This window comes from Caretta caretta, chromosome 14 (genome assembly GCF_965140235.1).
Source record: "Caretta caretta isolate rCarCar2 chromosome 14, rCarCar1.hap1, whole genome shotgun sequence".
In the NCBI taxonomy this organism is placed as follows: Eukaryota; Metazoa; Chordata; order Testudines; family Cheloniidae; genus Caretta; species Caretta caretta.
The window spans coordinates 3202718-3220496 of NC_134219.1; the positions used below are offsets into that span (position 1 = coordinate 3202718).

At 65.3% G+C, this 17779-nt stretch overlaps 1 protein-coding gene across 8 annotated transcripts in view; it reads left to right on the top strand.

The window, feature by feature from the left end:
• The window catches only part of BAHCC1 (BAH domain and coiled-coil containing 1), an 89169-nt gene extending 73671 nt beyond the window's left edge, over positions 1 to 15498 (top strand). For 5 of the 8 annotated variants that reach the window (XM_075119168.1, XM_048817455.2, XM_048817458.2 and 2 more), the window contains 15 exons: positions 2473 to 2587; positions 2997 to 3279; positions 3830 to 3955; positions 4453 to 4650; positions 5136 to 5461; positions 5684 to 5791; positions 6764 to 6896; positions 7450 to 7564; positions 8037 to 8112; positions 8549 to 8657; positions 9188 to 9310; positions 9553 to 9726; positions 10222 to 11351; positions 11931 to 12167; positions 12885 to 15498. In XM_075119168.1, the coding sequence (XP_074975269.1) occupies positions 2473 to 2587; positions 2997 to 3279; positions 3830 to 3955; positions 4453 to 4650; positions 5136 to 5461; positions 5684 to 5791; positions 6764 to 6896; positions 7450 to 7564; positions 8037 to 8112; positions 8549 to 8657; positions 9188 to 9310; positions 9553 to 9726; positions 10222 to 11351; positions 11931 to 12167; positions 12885 to 13091 (3460 nt within the window). In that variant the 3' untranslated portion in view covers positions 13092 to 15498. The remainder of the gene's footprint in view (positions 1 to 2472; positions 2588 to 2996; positions 3280 to 3829; positions 3956 to 4452; positions 4651 to 5135; positions 5462 to 5683; positions 5792 to 6763; positions 6897 to 7449; positions 7565 to 8036; positions 8113 to 8548; positions 8658 to 9187; positions 9311 to 9552; positions 9727 to 10221; positions 11352 to 11930; positions 12168 to 12884) is intronic. The other 3 variants (XM_048817456.2, XM_075119169.1, XM_048817459.2) reach the window with 3 other exon arrangements.
• Positions 15499 to 17779: the final 2281 nt, after the last annotated feature.

Sequence of the window (17779 nt, forward strand, 5' to 3'; positions counted from 1 at the left end):
CATCTTTGCACAGATGCCCCTGCCACATGCACTGGCCCTGCACCCCAGGAAATCTGCCTCTGCAGGCTGGGAGTCTGCAGCCCCACACACAGGCCCTGCCCCTTCCTGTGTGCCACATGTGGGATCTTGGCCACAGCCATGCGACAAAGGCTCCTCCCGCAGCTGCAGCTCTGGCCCTTTGGCTGCTGTCCTATCACTAACATTCCTGCCTCCTCAAGCTCCCCAAGGGCGCAGAGCTGTCTGAGCAGAGATGCCTCCCAAAGCCAGACACTCCCCTGGAGCAAAGCTGTGGCCTTGGGCCGTGGAATCTCCTCACAGGGCCCTGTTCCTCCCTGGCTGGCCCAAGGGCACCGGCCAGTGACTTGGGGAGCTGGGAGCATTGCTGCCTCCCCTCCTGGCTCTCTGGTTAGCTGGGGATTCCCTCCCTGCTGCCTGGAGCTGACACTGGGTGCTAGGGTCACCCAAGGGCGCTGGGTCAAAAGGTTGAGTGGAAGCGTCAGGCCGTGCCAGAGGAGTGTGAACAGGAGCTGCCTTGTGGTTGCGGGGCCAGGGGACAGCCTCAGACCCTAGCCAGGAACGCCAGGGCAGGGGAGCAAAGTCAGCTTGCCTGGAGTTTGGGGCTCAGCACCGCTCCTGGCATGGAGGGGCTCCAGGTGCCAGACCTTGGAGCAGCGAGATGCCCTGGTTTGGGGTGGGCAGCAGCGCTGGGAAGAAATGAACAGGGAAGGTAAATTAGCCCCATTTAGGGAGCCCCGGGTGGGGGCATTCTCCAACACCCACCCCTGGGCTTGAAATCCCGGTGGGGTGGCCGCTCCAGCTCGTGCCCAGATGCACGGGCAGTGCCCGCAGAGCCGCAGGCAGGGTTGTGGAACCGCCAGGGTGGGCACTGGTGTTTTGTGGGACCCAGGGTCTGTCCAGCTGATTGCACAGTGGGGATGGGGGGGCGTGGCTGGTTCTGGCACCCTGACCCACAGCGTCTCTGTGCGCTGCTCCCCGGGAGGTGCTGTGATCTGAGTGCTCGGGAGGAAGGGGGGGCTGATACCCACTGAACTTGCTCCACTTGTGACCTGCTTCCCATCCCAACCCATCCCCCACCCCCTTGGGCCCAGCTGCCGCTCCCTGGCCCTGCCTGGTTTTTACTGCTGTCTAATGACTAAAGTAATTAGTCAGTAATAAATGCCCCCAGCCCCGGGAGGGCAGCACCTGTGCATCTCCCACAGTCTTCGGGGGGGTCTCCCCACCCCCCGCTCACCAGTGGCAGTACTGACATCCTCAGACGGGACGGGACGGGCCAGCCCCACGTGGGAGCTGCCTTTCCCCTGCCAGCCCCGTGCCCATAAAGCGCCCTGACAGCTGGGGATGGCCTTTCATTTTTGGTGAAAGAGGCGATTGTCCGTGGAGCTGGTTCCCCCCCCGTATTAATTAGCTCCAGCAGCAGCCGCCTCACGGGCTCTGGAGGAATGTGGCAGGAAGGCACAAAAGCCCAGGAATGTCCCAGGGAGAGGACTCCCCGCCCCCAAAAGGGGAGCAGTTGCGGGGTGGGGGTGCGGGGGGTAGATCTGGCCTGCCCCAGCTGCGGCCTGCATTGTGTTCATTGTTGGGTGGGGGGATCCCAAAGCAGCCCATCCCCCGCCCCCAGTCCCCAATACATCTGCCAGGGAAGGAAAGGGCACAGGGCCAGTGCCAGGGAGGCTGAAGGGTAATAACACTTCGCATTGTCTGTGCAGCCTCTCAAAGGATCTCAAAGTACCACAATGGATTTTGCCTCCCAGTTCCCCTCTAGGGGTGCAGAGACGTCACAATAGCCCCATTTTATACAGTGAGAAACTGAGGCACTGAAAGACCTGGCATCTTGCCCCCAGTCGCATCGCTGGGACAAGAACCCAGTGCCAGGCCGGGGTGGGAGTTTGGAGCCGCTCTGGTTCTGCGCTCCAGCATGGACCTGGCTCATCACCAGCTGTTTGTCACGGGCCTTGGCTCCAGAGAACATGGCTCTGGGAAAAGGGGCCGGGTGGAGGCAAGGCAGATCCCTCCCCCACCCCCCTAGGCTGCCTGGTGCTGGGTGCAGTTCATGGTGCTGCTCAGGGCCCCAGGCTCAGTGGCTGTGGGGAGCTGGTGTTGCTGGGCTAGGAGCATTCCTGGGAGAGTGCTTGGCTGAGGGAGCTTGGGAGGTCAGGCTCTGCACAGGGCCACAGGGCCTGGCAGTGGGGCTGACATTGGGGTGGAGGCTGGCTGGGATTCCTGGGGCAGCCGGGTGGGCGGCAGGACAGGGTTCCTGAGGTGGGGCTGGCTGTGGGGCGGGGCTCCTGGCAGGGTGGGACTGACGGCGGGGTGGGTTCCTGGCAGGCTAGGGCAGACGGCGGGGTGGGCAGGCTGGTGGCGGGACTGGATTGCCGGCACCCCGGGACAAGGCCCGTGTCTCAGCGGCTCTGCATGCCCGGTGCACTGAGGGCTGCTCTCCCCCACTCACAGGGCCGTGAAGACCAGCCTGTCCCTCCTGTGCTCGGAGCTGCGGAGTGACAGTGAGCCCAAGAGGAAGCGGAGCAGGATCGCTGAGGCGACCTACAGCGGCCTCAAGGGCGCCCAGGTGAGTGTCTGCTGCTGGCAGGCTCTTGCCGGGAACAGCCCCACTGGGCTGGCTGAGGGACATGGGGGGCCAAACTGGTGCCAGCCCAGAGCCTGGCCCAGCCACACCACCTGCCCCAGAGAGGAGCCTCCAGCTGGATGCTGGGGGAGGGCGCTGGGCACGGTGCTCAGGGTCTCTGGGGGGCCTTGGTTGCTCCACACATGGGGCCCTGCCTGGGGGGCCCCATTTCCAGCCAGCCCCAGCCGGGAGGAGCAGGGATGAGCACCGCTGGGAAGACCAGCTCCTCTTCTGGCTCGGGGGACGGGGGAAGTCATTGGTGAGGGGCCGGACGGCAGGGCAGAGTGTGTCGGGTGGGCCCGCAGGGGTGGCTGGTGGCTGCTCAGGGCTGTGCTGTCTCCGGCCCACGCAGGACAAGGTGCGGTGCAAGAAAAGCAGCTCCCAGAGCAAACTCGCTGCCAAGGCGGCTCACAAGGTCTCCCAGCTGAAGCAGAAAGTGAAGAGCAAAGGGCTCCCAGCGGGCATCAGCCCCTTCCGCAGGAAAGAGCCCAGCCCCGGCAGCAGGATCCAGAAGAAACTCTCCAGGGCCAAGAGCGCCAAAGCCGCGGCCTCCACCAAGTACCCGCAGCAGGACCTGGGCAGCCGGGAGACTGCTCACTTCAAAGCCACGCCCAGCGCGGGGGCAGCCGGCGCAGGTACGGGAGTGGGGCAGGGCACAGGCCAAGGGTGCGGGGCCACGGCACAGTTGGGTCCCCTTGGCACCCAGCCCTAGGGCTGCCCCCCCTTCATACTGCTGCAGGGAGGCCCTCGCTGCTTCGGGCAGGTCCTGGGCACAAGTCTCAGCTCCATGGGTGAGGGAAGGGGCATCCCTCCCTGGGCACAGGGCAGCTGGCCGGGCAGGGCTGCTGTGGCAACGAGATGTTCCTGGCTGCTGCTGCTCTGCCATGCTCACCGTGGGCTCCCTGGGGTGCTGGCTCTGAGAGAGGGGCAAGGGGCTCCCCAGTGCTGGGGGCCATGCACAGAGGTGAGCGCTATATCTGCAGCTATTGGGGGAAGGGAGGGGAGGGGAGGGGAGGCCAACGGATGGAGGAATCTCTGTGGGATGAGGAATTTAAAAATAGCTCTGTCTGCCTGGCCCGGGGCTGGTTCCTGAGGGCGAGCCCGCAGCTGCCAGGCAGGGTTATTGGGCAGCCAGGCCCTGACACACAAGACTGGGAAAAACCATCGGCTTCCTCTCCCCAAAAGCCATTTGGTCCGGCAGAACAAAGAGAGGGGCCCGCCTGGGCAGGATGCAGGAAGGAGGAAGCTGGAGCAGGAAGCACTCGCTGCGAAGGAGCAGGAGGTGCCATCCCCGGGGAGCGTCCTCCCCAGGTGAAGGGGCAGAGAAGTGGGAAGGGCAGATAAGATGAGGAAATCCAAGGCTCTTTGTGCTGGCCCTGGTTGTGTCTGGCTGCAGCAAACCTCTCCCGGGTGCCCAGCCCTGCCCAGCATGGCTCTGCTCTGCTCCTGACAAGAGGGATCCTACTTCCCGACTGGCCACTGCGTTGGGGCCACCCAACCCTTCTGGGGGTATCCCCAGGCAAGCCTCAGGATGGCTTCCAGAGACTCCCCCAGCCACTCTCGGGCTGGCCTGTGGCTGCAGGCCAGGTGCTGCCGGCAGGAGCTGAGCGAATTCAGCTGAAATTCCCCGGGCACCAGGTCGCACCCCATGTCCTGCCATGTGGGACTTGCTGAGTCCCCTGCAGCTGCCCAGTGGGTCCCTCCCTGATCCCAGGGCCGGGCAGGGCAGTGTGGGGAGACGGGGCTGGGTGGGGACGGCCCCCCATGCCCCCTCCGGCTGGTGCTCAGCCTCATGCTCGCCATTGCAGTCTCTTCTTCACCCCTCCTGGCCTGGCCTCCCCCTGCAGACGCAGACTACGAGAGCGAGGACGGTGCCGCCCTGTCGCCCGACGAGACCCTGCCTCCCTCGGTGCCCCCCGCCGTGGTCGGGCCCTCCCCATCCTCGGTGGTGAAGATGGAGGCCAATCAGAAAGCGAAGAAGAAAAAGGAAAGGCAGGGGTTGCTAGGTAACGGGAAAGGCAGGCCGGGGGTACCGGGGATTGGCAGGTGCCAGGTGCAGGGAGCACAGGGCAGGGGGCCCCTGGCACAGACCCTCCTGAGCGGGGGGCAGGCCATGGAGGCTGAGCTGCCTTTGCCCAGAGCAGGGGCAGCACGTTGGAGGGGCTCATGCTGGCACCGTCCGTGCTGTACCCAGCACCTGCCCCGTCTGCCTACCTCAGGAGGCAGCGAGCGAAGCCAGATGCTTTGCTCGGCAGCTGCCCTGATGGAAACGTGTGGCCGGCTGGCCATGGTTCAGAGTCAGTGCAGGGAGAGCACCAGGTCGGGGGGTACCGTGCAAAAGGAGTCGCTGCTTCCCCTGCGGGTGCCCAAGGATGCTGGCCCACATGCCAGCACTGGGCCCCTGCTCCATGGTGGGCTCGGGACAGGCACAGGCTGGCAGTCATCAGGACCCCTGGCCTAAGCAGCCTGTCCCTCCCCTCTCTCCCTGCAGGGCCTTGTCGAATCTCCAGCCCAGAGGGCGAAGTCAAGATCAAGCGGCGCCCGGGGAAGCCTGGCGTGGGGAAGCTGGAGAAAGTGCCCGCCAGGAGGAAGACAGGGGGCTGCGAGGGGGCTGCTAAGAAGAAACTGAAGGGGAAGCCCAAGGAGAGCCTGCGGCAGCTGGTGAAATCCGGCGCAGGCAGCCTGGCAGCCAGCAACAGCCCCTTCCCGGGCACCAACTCCAGACAGTTCACACCCAGGGAGGATGGGGCCAAGATTTCCAGCGAGCGCTTGAAGAAAGCCACCCGCAAGACCAAGGTGCTGCAGTCGGCCCTGCGGGTGAGTGCTGGGGGGCTGGGGGCTCCTGTGGGTGAATGCAGGGGGCAGGAGGGCTCTTGTGGATGAGTGCTGGGGGCTCACAGGTGGGGGGCGTGTTGCTTGGTGCAGGGCAGTGGGCTGTGGTTGGGGGTCTCTGGGCCACAGCCATGCGCTGCCAGGGCCGGACGCGGGCAGGAGCTGGCTGTGCGCTAACCCCCACCCCCCTCCGCCCCTCCCCGGCAGCGGAAGAACGGGGCGCTGGCCCTGGCCCTCTCTCCCAGGAATGCCAAGACCATCCTCAGCAAAGGCAAGAAGCTGGGCAAGGTGAAGAGCAAGGTGGCCACCAAACAGGTAAGGAAGCAAGGCAAGGTGCCCCCCACTGCAGCAACCCCTCCTCCACCTCTGCCAGCCCTGCTCCCCACCCCCGCTGCAGCAACCCCTCCCCCACTTCCGCCAGCCCTGTCCCCACCCCCGCTGCAGCAACCCCTCCCCCACCTCCATGAGCCCTGCCCCCACCCCCGCTGCAGCAACCCCTCCCCCACCTGCATGAGCCCTGCCCCCACCCCTGCTACAGCCATCCCTCCACCACCTCTGCCAGCCCTGCCCCCACCCCCGCTGCAGCAACCCCTTCCCCACCTCCAACAGTCCTGCCCACACCCCCGCTGCAGCAACCCCTCCCCCACCTCCATGAGCCCTGCCCCCACCCCTGCTACAGCCATCCCTCCACCACCTCTGCCAGCCCTGCCCCCACTGCAGCAACCCCTCCCCCACCCCTGGCAGCAGCCCCCATGGCCCCTAGTCTGTGGCATAGGAGCCAAGCCCTGAACCACATCCTGCCCAACCTGCCACGGTTAGGAAGAGACGCTGAGGCCAGCTACCTGCAGCCCCCTGACTAGTCACCAGCCACCCAGCCGTCCAGAGATAAGGGGCTGGTCAGGGGCCTGTGGGCATAGAGCCATCTGGAGAGACCGAGCTGGCTTCAGGGCAGCGGGGGCTGGAGTCCTGTCCAAGGCTGTCTTTGGACCTTAAGGGGGGACTGGGGTTTGGGAGGAGCAGTAGGGAGAAGCCCCTTGGGGCCATCCCTCCCTCCAGACGCTCCCAGGCTTCCCCCAGGCCTCCGAGACGTTTGCTTCTTCAGGCTGGCCTGGCTGCAGGCAGAGCTGAGCTCCCTGCTGGTGCTGTCGGGAGAGACCCAGGTTCAAGGCCTGGCTGACCCACCGATGCACTCAGTGGCCTGGCTGGGGGCTGGGTGAGGGGCTCCCTGGCGGCCCCCAGACCACAAGGGGGGGGTTGCTCATGGCCCCCGGCACTCTGTTCTCACAGTGCAAGGGGCGGGCGGTCAGCAAGCTGCTGGAGAGCTTCACCGTGGAAGACGACTTCGAGTTCGACGACAACAGCAGCTTCTCAGAAGAGGAGGAGAGCCCTCGGCTGGGGGCTGAGCAAGGCGCAGCCCACGGTGAGCTCAGCCACCCGGGCAGAGCCCAGGGCTGCCAGGCCACTGGGGGATGGGGGAAGATGGCGCCATTCTCCAGCAAATGCAGCCTGGGGTGTGGGATGAATGGACACAGCTCAGGGGGGTCCAGGGCAGAGGAGTCAATGCTAAGGCACCCGACTCAGTGCTCCTGGGTCCTCACCTGGGTTTGTGTGTGATTGCCCTGCTCTGTGCCTCAGTTTCAACCATGGGGCTCTCAAGAGTGAGGCAGTGGGGCTCAATCCAGTTACATCTTGCAGCACTCTGGGATCCCTGGAGCGAGGTGGGGCCACAGAGTGGCGGGCCAGGATCCCGGGGGGCACAGTGCACCCCACGGCTTGTTTCAGCACTCTGTAACAAGAGCCAGCATCCCGTGGGCAGCCCCCAGAAGCTAATGAGCATGCTCCGGATCCCTAAGCCACGGGAGGGGCCGTGAAGCGTGAGAGTGACGGTGGTGTGGCTTGCCTTGCGGGCACGGTGTGGGCAGGGGGGCAGGCACTGGCTGCCTGGGGGACTCATGCCCCATCTTCTCCCCCAGCACACTCCTGTACTATCCGCAAGGAGGACCTGCGGGATGGCCTGCACGTGCTCATCCCCAAGGAGGACAGTCTGCTGTATGCCGGCAGTGTCAAGACCCTGCAGCCTCCGGACATGTAAGGGCCACGCTGGCATGGGGGAAAGACGCGGGGGGGAGACCTGCAAGGAAGGAGATGGACAGATGGACAGACAACCCCTGCACGGGTGGGGCTGCTGTGATGCCCCTGGCCCGCCAGGGTGGGTTGCCCTCTAGTCCCTTTTGGATTTTCCCTGCCGTTCTCCCTCGGAGAGGCCACTGAAAGCGATGGTTCTCTGGGAACGCTCTTGGGATACGAAATGAGTCCTGTCCCGGCCCAGCCCCCCACACCCTGGTCCTGTCTCTTGCGCGGCTGCTGTGGCAGGCCCTTGGATTACCAGGCTGGCCCTGTGACCCCAGACTCTTGTCCAGCATAGCCACTCACTGGGCTCCAGGCCTCTCGGGCCGGATGTCCCACCTTCCCCATTCTGGGTGAGCTCCGAAAGCAGAGGCGAGCCCCTTCCTCCCGCCGCGCTGGCCTGACCCCTTTGTTCGCTCAATCCCCCCTGCAGCTACAGCGTTGTCATCGAGGGGGAGAGAGGAAACCGCCAGCGGATCTACTCCCTGGAGCAGCTCCTGCAGGAAGCCGTGAGTGCTCTGCTCACCCTGGGTAAACACAGAGCTTGGCCCGGAGTCCCGGGGAGGGAAACAACCTGCCTCAGACAATCGGAAGGTCCCGGCCATCTGTGCAGGGCAGCCTTCAAAGCGCGGGCAGGAAGGGAGGGCTGACGAGCGGCCGGTACAGCGGGGGGGCAAACAAGGGCAGGCGCACACCATGCGCTGGGGCCAGCGGGGGACGGGAGCCAGGCCGGGACAGCAGCAGAGCACCCCGGGCAGCGGCTGGAGCACACCAGGACTAGCTGCCCCAGAACCCCACTGGTTCTTTGCCCCGTGTGCACTTCCCAGGCAGAGCTCTCCCCAGGTGGTGCGACAGACACCCCCCCCCCCAACACCCTTTGCAGGGGAAGGAGGCCCCAGCCCTGCCGAGGAGCCCCCAGTGACTCGCGCTCTTGTCTCCTTCCAGGTGCTGGACGTCAGACCCCAGTCCAGCCACCACCTCCCACCAGGCGCCAGGGTGTGCGCGTACTGGAGCCAGAAATCCCGCTGCCTCTACCCGGGGAACGTTGTGCGAGGTGAGGCGCCCGCAGGGTGCAGGCCAGGGCCCAGGCCTGGGGTAGGAGCCATTTGGGCCGTGGGGCAGGGTGAGCACTCCTGGGCTGGGGCTAAGAAATGCAGAGCTACGGCTGGTGGGTGCTCAGGTGCCAGGCAGGGGTCTCCGGACAGGGGCAGCGAGAGGGGAGGTCAGCACGGCTAGCATCTCCCTGGCACACAGCTGGGAGCTCAGCTCTGCCAGGGACACGGCCCTGCGGACATGCCGGGGCTAGACAGAGGGAGCGCAGAGCGAGTGCCGGGCGGGGGGAGCTGGGGATGGGCCTGGCTGGAGGAGGACGCTCGTGCGGCATGCAGATGCGACTGTGGCCCAGAGATGCCCATGCCATCAGCGCGTCCCTCCCCCGTCTGCTGCCTCTGGTGCAGCCTCATCTGCTCAGGGCCTTGTCCTCAGCGGGGCACCAGGCTGCTCTGGCAGTGGGGTGCCCCCCCCACTCGCCCAGTGCTGGGGCTCTCCCTCCCCTCTGCCCGCACTGACAGCATGTCCCCCCAGGTCCCTCCAGCGATGAGGAGGAGGAGGACCTGGACTCGGTGGTGGTGGAGTTTGACGACGGGGACACGGGCCACATCTCGGTGTCCAACATCCGCCTGCTGCCACCGGACTACCAGATCCAGTGTGAGCCGCCCAGCTGGGCCCCGAAGGGGGGCGGGGGGCCGTGCCCTGCCTGGGGCTGGGGGGAAGCCCCGCAGAGAGGCACAAGTTGGGTATGCAGGGCCAGGGGCCAGAGTACTGGCCTCACACTGCCAGGGGGCCGGGCAGGGACTCAGCCAGGTCTCCCTGCCCCTGGGGCCTGGGCTGGCCCATCTGGCTGTGGGCACGAGTCTCCTCCCCAGCCCTGACGCTCGTTGTGGTTACAGGCACAGAGCCCTCCCCCGCCCTGCTGGTATCCAGCACATGCCGGCGGACGAAGCGGTCTTCCAGCGATGCCCCCCCGCCCAGCGAGGCGGTCCCCAGCCTGTGTGCGGACGGGCGTGAGAGCGCCGAGCCAGCCAAGAACTCCAGCAAGAAGGCCGCTGGCAAAGAGAAAGCCGGTAGGTAGAGCTGGGGGCTGGGAATTAGCCTCCCAATGGGCCAAGGGTCCCTCGCCTGCTCTGCTAAAGCCAGCCAGCAGAGCTACGCTCTTCCCTGGAGGGAAACTCCATAGGGGCTTGGGACTGGCCTAGCAGGGAGCTGCGGGTCGGGAGTGAGGGGCACCAGCAGAGCTGGGGTGGTGGAGCCCAGGGCTGGGTAGCCGGGGGCTGCAAGTCAGACTGGGCTGGCAGAGCTGCACCTTGGGGGCCACATGCACCCTGCTGGCATCCTGCTCCTCTCTAGCCAGCGCATTCGTCCCCGACTTGAGAGCTGAATTGGCACAGCCATGCCTGGGGACCCGCGTGTGCGGGGCTCGGTGCCGGGGGTGGCACAGTTGGGAGGCTCTGGCTGTGGATCAGGAGCCTGGCAGAGCCCGGAGCTGTTCCCAGCCACAGCAGCGCCTTGGCACCCAGGGCCAGCCATCGCCCTGACCTGGCTGTTTCCCTCCCCGGCAGGTAAAGCCGATGTGCTGGCCATGGGTGCCAAGGCGCTGCCGCCGGCTGATCACTTCCTGGGCCGGCGTGGCAGCCCCCTGCTGAGCTGGTCGGCGGTGGCCCAGACCAAGCGGAAGGCGGCCAGCAAGAACCCAGCCGTGCTGCAGAACCTCTTCCAGCTCAATGGCAGCAGCAAGAAACTGCGGGCCAAAGAGGCGCTTTTCCCCGTGCACAGCGTGGCCACCCCCATCTTCGGCAACGGCTTCGGTGCCGACTCCTTCAGCAGAATCGCCAGCTCGTATGCCTCCTTTGGTGCTGGCGCCGGCCTGGTTCTGCCCGGTGCCCAGAAGCTCTTGCGGGCCAAGAAGGTGGAGAGGCTGGAGGCGGAGGTGGGCAAGGGGGGCAGGAGGAAGTCGGGCAGCGAGTACCTGGTCAAGCTGGACCATGAGGGTGTGACGTCCCCCAAGAACAAGAACTGCAAGGCCCTGCTGATGAGCGAGAAGGACTTTGGGCCCAAGCTGGAGCGGCCCCTGCCCAGCCATGGCTACGCCCACCCAGCTTTGGTGGGCAAGGACAAAAAGGGGCGGGCCCCCATACAGCAGCTGCCCATGGGGCTGGCTCTGCGCAAGTACTCGGGCCAGGCCGACTACGCCCTGAACTGTGACAGCGACTGCCACAGCTCCTACTCCGACGAGGACGAGGAGGCCGGCGGGCTGGGCGCCAACGTGCCCTCGCGCTTCATCACGCGCCTCTCGGTCTCTTCCTCCTCCTCCGGCTCTTCCACCTCCTCCTCCTCCGGCTCCATTTCCACCTCCAGCCTGTGCTCCTCCGACAACGAGGACTCCTCCTACAGCTCCGACGACGAGGACTCCACCCTGCTGCTGCAGACCTGCCTCACCCACCCCGTGCCCACCCTGCTGGCACAGCCCCAGGCCCTGCACTCCAAGAGCAGCACCCCGCAGAGGTGCTTCATCGCCAAGGCCGCCGCCGCCAGCGCCAAGGCCAAGCTGAAGCGCAAGGAGGCCCTGAGCTTCTCCAAAGCCAAAGAGTTCTCCCGGAGGCAGCGGCTGCCGTCGGTGGAAAATCGGCCAAAGATCTCCGCTTTCCTGCCGGCACGGCAGCTCTGGAAGTGGTCGGGGAACCCCACGCAGGTAGGTCCAGCCCCACCTCCAGGTACATCTGGCCCCACCCCTGGGTACATCTGGCCACGCCCCTGGCTGTATCTGCCTCCGCCTCCCAGTACATCTGGTCCCGCCCCTGGAAACATCTGGCCCCGCCCCTGGTATGTCTGACCCCACCCCCAGGGAAGCCTCAAGGACAGGGCAGGTAGAGGCCTCCCATGCGATTGTCCCTGGCTTGTTAGCGTGGGCACTGCCTGTAGGTGGGACGAGGGGCAGGGCGCGCCCTTAACGGGGATGCCTTGGGTCGGGGAGCTGCTGGAACAGGCCAGCACCTCCACAAGCAGACCCCTACCAGGGAGGCACAGTCACTGCCTGAGGGGGCACGGGCTTGGCAGAACTGCCCCACCCCTGCCAGGGGCACCCCATCCCCACCTCTAGCCCTGGGCCTGCCCTGTCCTGCTGGGAGCCCATGGACTCGCTGAGGGGGCCTGGAGCCACTGCATCGCTACCAGCCCCCCCGCCATCTCACCAGGGCAGCCGTGCCCGGGATGCCAGTGTGGGGCGGGAGGGTCGCGAGCTGGGGCCTGACTGCATCTCCACCCACCGCAGAGAAGGGGCATGAAAGGCAAGGCCCGGAAGCTGTTCTACAAGGCCATCGTGCGGGGCAAGGAGACGCTGCGCATCGGCGACTGTGCCGTGTTCCTCTCGGCCGGCCGGCCCAACCTGCCCTACATCGGGCGCATCGAGAGCATGTGGGAGTCGTGGGGCAGCAACATGGTGGTGAAGGTGAAGTGGTTCTACCACCCTGAGGAGACCAAGCTGGGCAAGCGGCAGAGCGACGGCAAGGTGAGGGGGTGGGCGGCTGGGCATGGACCCTGGATGGGGCGGGTGGCCGGGCATGGATCCTGGACATGGGCAGCGGTGCTGAGCAGATGGGTGCGGGACAGGGGCAGCTGGGTGGATGGGGGCGCTGGGCAGCCAGGCATGGGATGGGGCAGCTGGGCATGGGACAGGGGTTGCTAGGCAGATGGGCACAGGATTGGGGCGCTAGGCAGACAGGCATGGGATGGGGCGCTGGATGGACAGGCATGGGATGGGAGTTGTTGGGCAGACAGAGACGAGACAGAGATTACTAGCTAGACGGGCACAGGATTTGGATACTGGGCAGATGGGCAGGGGATGGGACATGGGGCAGACAGGCCACAGGACGGGGTGGCTGGGCATGGGATTGGGGTAGCTGGGTGGACAGACATGGGATGGGGGTTGCAAGGCAGATGGGCACAGGATGGTGTGCTGGGCTGCCAGGCATGGGAGGGGGCACTGGGCAGACGGACACAAAATGGGGGTTGCTGGGCGGACCGGCACAGGATGGGGCACTGGGCGGATGGGCGCAGAGCGGCCCCTTTCCCGAGAACCCGAGGGCTGTACTCAGAACAGGATGCCACGGAGCTCCCAGCATGGCGGACAGGGCCCAGTGTCTGCATTGGGCCGGGCCAGCAGCCCGTCCAGTGGCTGAAGCCCCTGGGGCCTGCAGGGGACCCTCATCCTGCCCTTTGCCCGCAGAACGCACTGTACCAGTCGTGCCACGAGGACGAGAACGACGTGCAGACCATCTCGCACAAGTGCCAGGTGGTGGGGCGGGAGCACTATGAGCAGCTGACCAGGAGCAAGAAGTACCAGGACCGCCAGGACCTCTATTATCTAGCGGGGACTTACGATCCCACCACGGGCCGGCTGGTGACTGCCGACGGCGTCCCCATTCTGTGCTGACCCCGTCAGGGGCGAACCAACCACCCCCCGGCCACTCACCGGCAAACACGCAGGGGAAAGGAGCCGGGAACTGGGGCCAGGAGTGGCCGGGCATCCTGGGGCCTTTTGCCTCCCTCTCTGGGTGGGCTGGCCAACGGAAGGGCTGCGCTGACATCGCGGAAGCTCTCCCAGCAGCACCACCTCTGCCCGTTGGAGCCAGGCCCGGTAATTATGCAAACCCCCGCCCCCCAGCGGCACGACCCCGGCAGCTCCCGCGGAGCAGCGACCCGGATCCCGGCCGCAGGGCAGAGCCAGCCTGGCTCACCAGAGACCTGCACACAGAGCTCTCCTTCCCGTTGGCAGGCACGGAGAGATTTGAATTCAAGCCATACTGTCCCTAGTACCTCGGACTGTTTGCCAGCAGGTAAAGCAGAAATCAGGTGTATTATTCTATTTATTTCTCGTGTAAATATTGTATTTCTTCCGGGAAGTTTTATGGAAACAGAGAAACCGACAGACAAACGGGGGGCAGGGGGGGGTTGCAATGCACTGTTTGCCCCCAGCCTGGCTGAGGCCGAGGACAGCTGGGGTTTTCTGTACATAGGGAGGGAGCAGGGAGGGCCCCGGCGCGCGCGGATGGGACGGTGCCCGCCTGGCCGGACTATGTAATATAGACCCCCTGGGGCACGCTCCCTCGGTCCTTCGGTGTATTATTCTTATTCTTATTCTGATGCTAGTGCCCCGGCGCTCTGTCGGGGGGCACGTGCCCTGTGATGGGGGAACAGAGAGAGTATATATATTATTATAAACTTGGGCAGTGAGGCCAGGCCATGCTCGGCAGGGAGCGCACAGCCCGAGCTAGCTTCCCTCGGGAACCAAACGCGCCCGCCACGCACACGCATGCAGCCGCCACACGCACAGACCTGCCGCTCCTGCATGCACCCGCGCCCCACCCAAGCAGGAGACAGAGCCGGGCTAGGCGTCTCCCTGTGGCTCCCAGCCGCGCCGGGACCCCGGTTAAAGGGTGGGTGGATGTGTGCAGACGGTGGGAGGGGGGGGCATTCGCATGTGGACGTGGGCACGCGGAGGGGTGGGCACACGGAGGGGTGGGCACGCGGCGGGGTGCGCGGGTGCTGAAAGGACAAAGCGCAGGGGTGCCCGACAGCACCGCACCCCCTCTCAGTTGAGGCCGGGCAGCCCCAAACCTCTTTTCTGAATCCCATTAATCCATTAAACCAAACTAACCCAGACCCTCTCAGGATAAGACATAGGGGCCTGGCTGGAGCCAGCGCGGCCCATGGGCCTTGGCTGCCCCGATGCCCTGGTCTGGGGCCCAGCTGGGGCCGAGATGTCTCTTTCCCCTTTGAGTGCCCTCGGGCTTGCAGCTCTGGCCGTGGGGCTCAGCAACCCCACAGCCACCCCCCAGCCGGGCTGCTCACGCAGGGCAATTGGGGCTTTTCCGAAAGCAGACCCCAGTGAGAAGGTGCCCAGGCAGGTGAGGCTGAGTCAGCCGGGAGCGGGTATGGCACCCTGCTTAGATCCCATTGCCCTGGCATGCCGAGTTAGCCAGAGGGGCAGTGGGTGGCTTCCTGCAGTCAAACCAAAGCACCACCCCCCTGCTCACCCACCCCCACGGGGGCTACGCGGGGAACCGGCTGGGAAACTCAGGAGCAGGCCCCTGCCGTGGCCGGCCCCTGCACCTGCTCTGTGGGGGTGATGTGCAGACATCCCAGCTCTCCCACCCAGGGGCTGCCAGCATGTCTCCGACTCCCCCCATGACAGCCCTGCCCTGCAGGGAGGTGGCACCCACTGGGCACACTACTGGGCTCCGTGTGGCCCATGCCAGCTCGGGGTAGCATGGCCCCACTGAGCGGGTTGGGCACCCCCAACCAAGGACCAGACATCCCCAAGGCCCCGTGCTGCCCCAGGGCCTGGCAGTCGTCCCAACTCCCAGGGCCGCAGCAGGGGCTGATGTAATGTGTTCTGAGGTGCCCCCGCAGCCCCCACTCTCCCAATACTTTGCTGTCTGTGGTTTCTGCCCACTCCAGTCGGGGACCCGCGCCCTCACTGGGGCAGGGGGACGCTGGCTCGTCCCAGCCCCCCCTAAAGCTCCAGATAGAAGAGAAAGGAGCCTCCCCTCCCCCCGGTGGTCTCAGAGTAACCCAAATTCCTGCTGAGCGTGCAAGACTCCCCCCGGACCCTCCCCTTCGAGTGGCCGTGCCCCCCTCCCCGTGGCCACGCTATGCTGTAAATGTGTAAAGGGCCGTTCTGCGCCGAGGGGAGGGGTTTTTTCAATGTAAACACTAAAAAACTACAACAAAAAAAGGGGGAAACACCCCAGTTTTCTGAACAGCAGACGATGTAAAGGCCTTTTAGTATGGAACTTTTCTATCGATAACTTGGCTTATGAATAAATATATGAAACCTTGCTGGGCGCCAGGTGTTCATGCCTTGTGGGATGGGGTGAGGAACCAGCCCCACAGGGGCAGACAAGCACGGGGCACCGGGGCAGGGCTCTAACCTTATGTACGGGGGGTGCCAGCCCTGGGGGTGGGCTGTGAGGGGAACGGATCGGGAGTGCCCTGCGCGGGTGGGGGGGGGCATTAGAGGGAGGATCAGAGGTGCCCTGCATTTGGGGGATGTTGGGGTGAGGATCAGAGGGGAGGATTTGGGGGTGCCGTGCACTGGGGGGGGAGGATTTGGGGGTGCCGTGCACTGAGGGGGGGAGGATTTGGGGGTGCCATGCACTGGGGGGGGCATGCCAAGGGGCATCAGTAACATGGGCGGGGTTACGGTGACAGCCAAGGGCCAAGTGTTGCACTGGGGAAAGCTGGATGCCAGGACCCATCTCCATGTGACCTCGCTTTGCCTTAGCACTACACAGAGCAGGCCGACAGGACACCTAGCTTCTAGTTCCCAGTTCTGCCACTGACGCCCTCTGCAGCTGCAGACAAGTCCCTTGGGAGATGGGGAGGGTGGCTCCGTGCCTCAGTTTCCCCTTCTGCCTGAGGCGTCTCAGTGGCCTCCCCAGAGGAGAGACTGGGACTCACACAGGGGCGTGCTTTGAGATCCTTGGCAGAGCAGGAAGGCTGAGCACTGTCTGGGTTCAGGCCTTGGCTGGCCTGGTGCAGCCCACCCCCTTCTCCAGCTGTGTGGGGTCAGGGTCACCCCATGGCCTGATTGCGGGCCAGGCCCCCTCCCAGCCGAGCCACTTGCAGCATGGGGGCTGTAAATCCCAGCACGGCCCCCCGCAGCTGCTGGCTAATGACTTAGTTTTATATCTTAATTCAAAATTTTATTGCCCTCTTCCCGAGCGCAGAGACCGAGAGGTGTAATTAGCAGCCAATGCAATTACCGCCAGCCCCCTGCCCGCCGGGCCCGGCTCCAGCACCATGCTCAGGAAGGGGGCTGGACCTGCTGCTGGCACAGGGCGGTCCGGATGCCCAGGGCAAGCGGGGTCTTGCTGGCCCTAGTCCTCCTGCAGCCATGGCAAACACATCTGCTCCCCCAGCTCGACAGACAGACACGGGGGTGGGATAAATTGATACACGGGCTGGTGCAGTGAAATTAATGGGTGCACTGATGACAGGCAACGGGGGGGGGACTGGTGAAATGTTAGGGTGTTCTCAGTTCCAACCCGCATTCTCCAGACAGGGAAACTGAGGCACGTAGCTGGGACCTGACTTCCCACGGTCACACTGTGGGTCAGTGGCAGACCAGTTACAGCCCCCAGGAGCCCGACTGCCAGTGCCACGCTCAACCCCCCAGGCCCCAGCACGACCATAGAATACCATTCGCCAGGGCAGCAAGCAGCACCCAGCTCCTCTCTGGCTGTCCTCTCCCGGCCCCCTCCCATGCCAGGGATGCTACCCCATTGCCAGGCCTCTGCAGGGACGCTGCATGGGGCTTTGGGGCTGGTGTGGCCAGAGCACAGCACTGGGACCCAGACAGGGCAGATCTAACCCCAGCAGTGAGACACCAGGATGGGGGCAACTGTGGCTCCCCATGAGCATCGACGGGCAGGGGTGTGAATGCCCCCAGAAGTGGGGGCATGTTGCTGGAGGGCAGGGGTCCAATGTTCTGTCTCCTCCTCTCACTGCCAGCCACAGCACCCCAGATGCCTGCCCCCCTTCCCCACCGGCCCAGCTGCTCGTGTTTCCGCGCTGTGTGGAAAGTGATCCCGCCCCAGGGGAGGCCAGCATGTAGGCCGGGGATTCGGCATTCAGCCCAGCACTGCTGCCCGGGCCCCCCAGGCCACACCAGCCCCTTTGTCCTGACAGCCGGCTCAGCTTAATTCTGCCCAGCCGAAGAGAGATGAAATTAAACAGGAGCCGGCCCAGCCCGCAGCGAGCCTGGCGTGGAGCGGGGAGCTGCACGGCCACAGGCCTGGCTCTACCCCGTCCCAAGCTGGGGGTGGGCACCAGGAAACGCTGATGGTTGGATTGATACCAGGGGACGGGCCCCACGGGGCGAGCCGCCCCCATCTCAGGCGGGCCCAAGGGGCCATGCAGCCATGCCTCCTGGGCAGAGTCCTCCAAGGCCAGCCAACCACTGACTCTCACCAGCCTGGAGCAGGCACAGGTGCCAGCAAGTGCCAGGGACCATGTCACCTCTCCGTGTCCCATGCACCTCCATCCCAGCCAGGGCCCACAGGCCCCTGGGGTCAGGGCTTGAGGTCTCCATCCCTACTTCGCCCATCCCAGCTAATA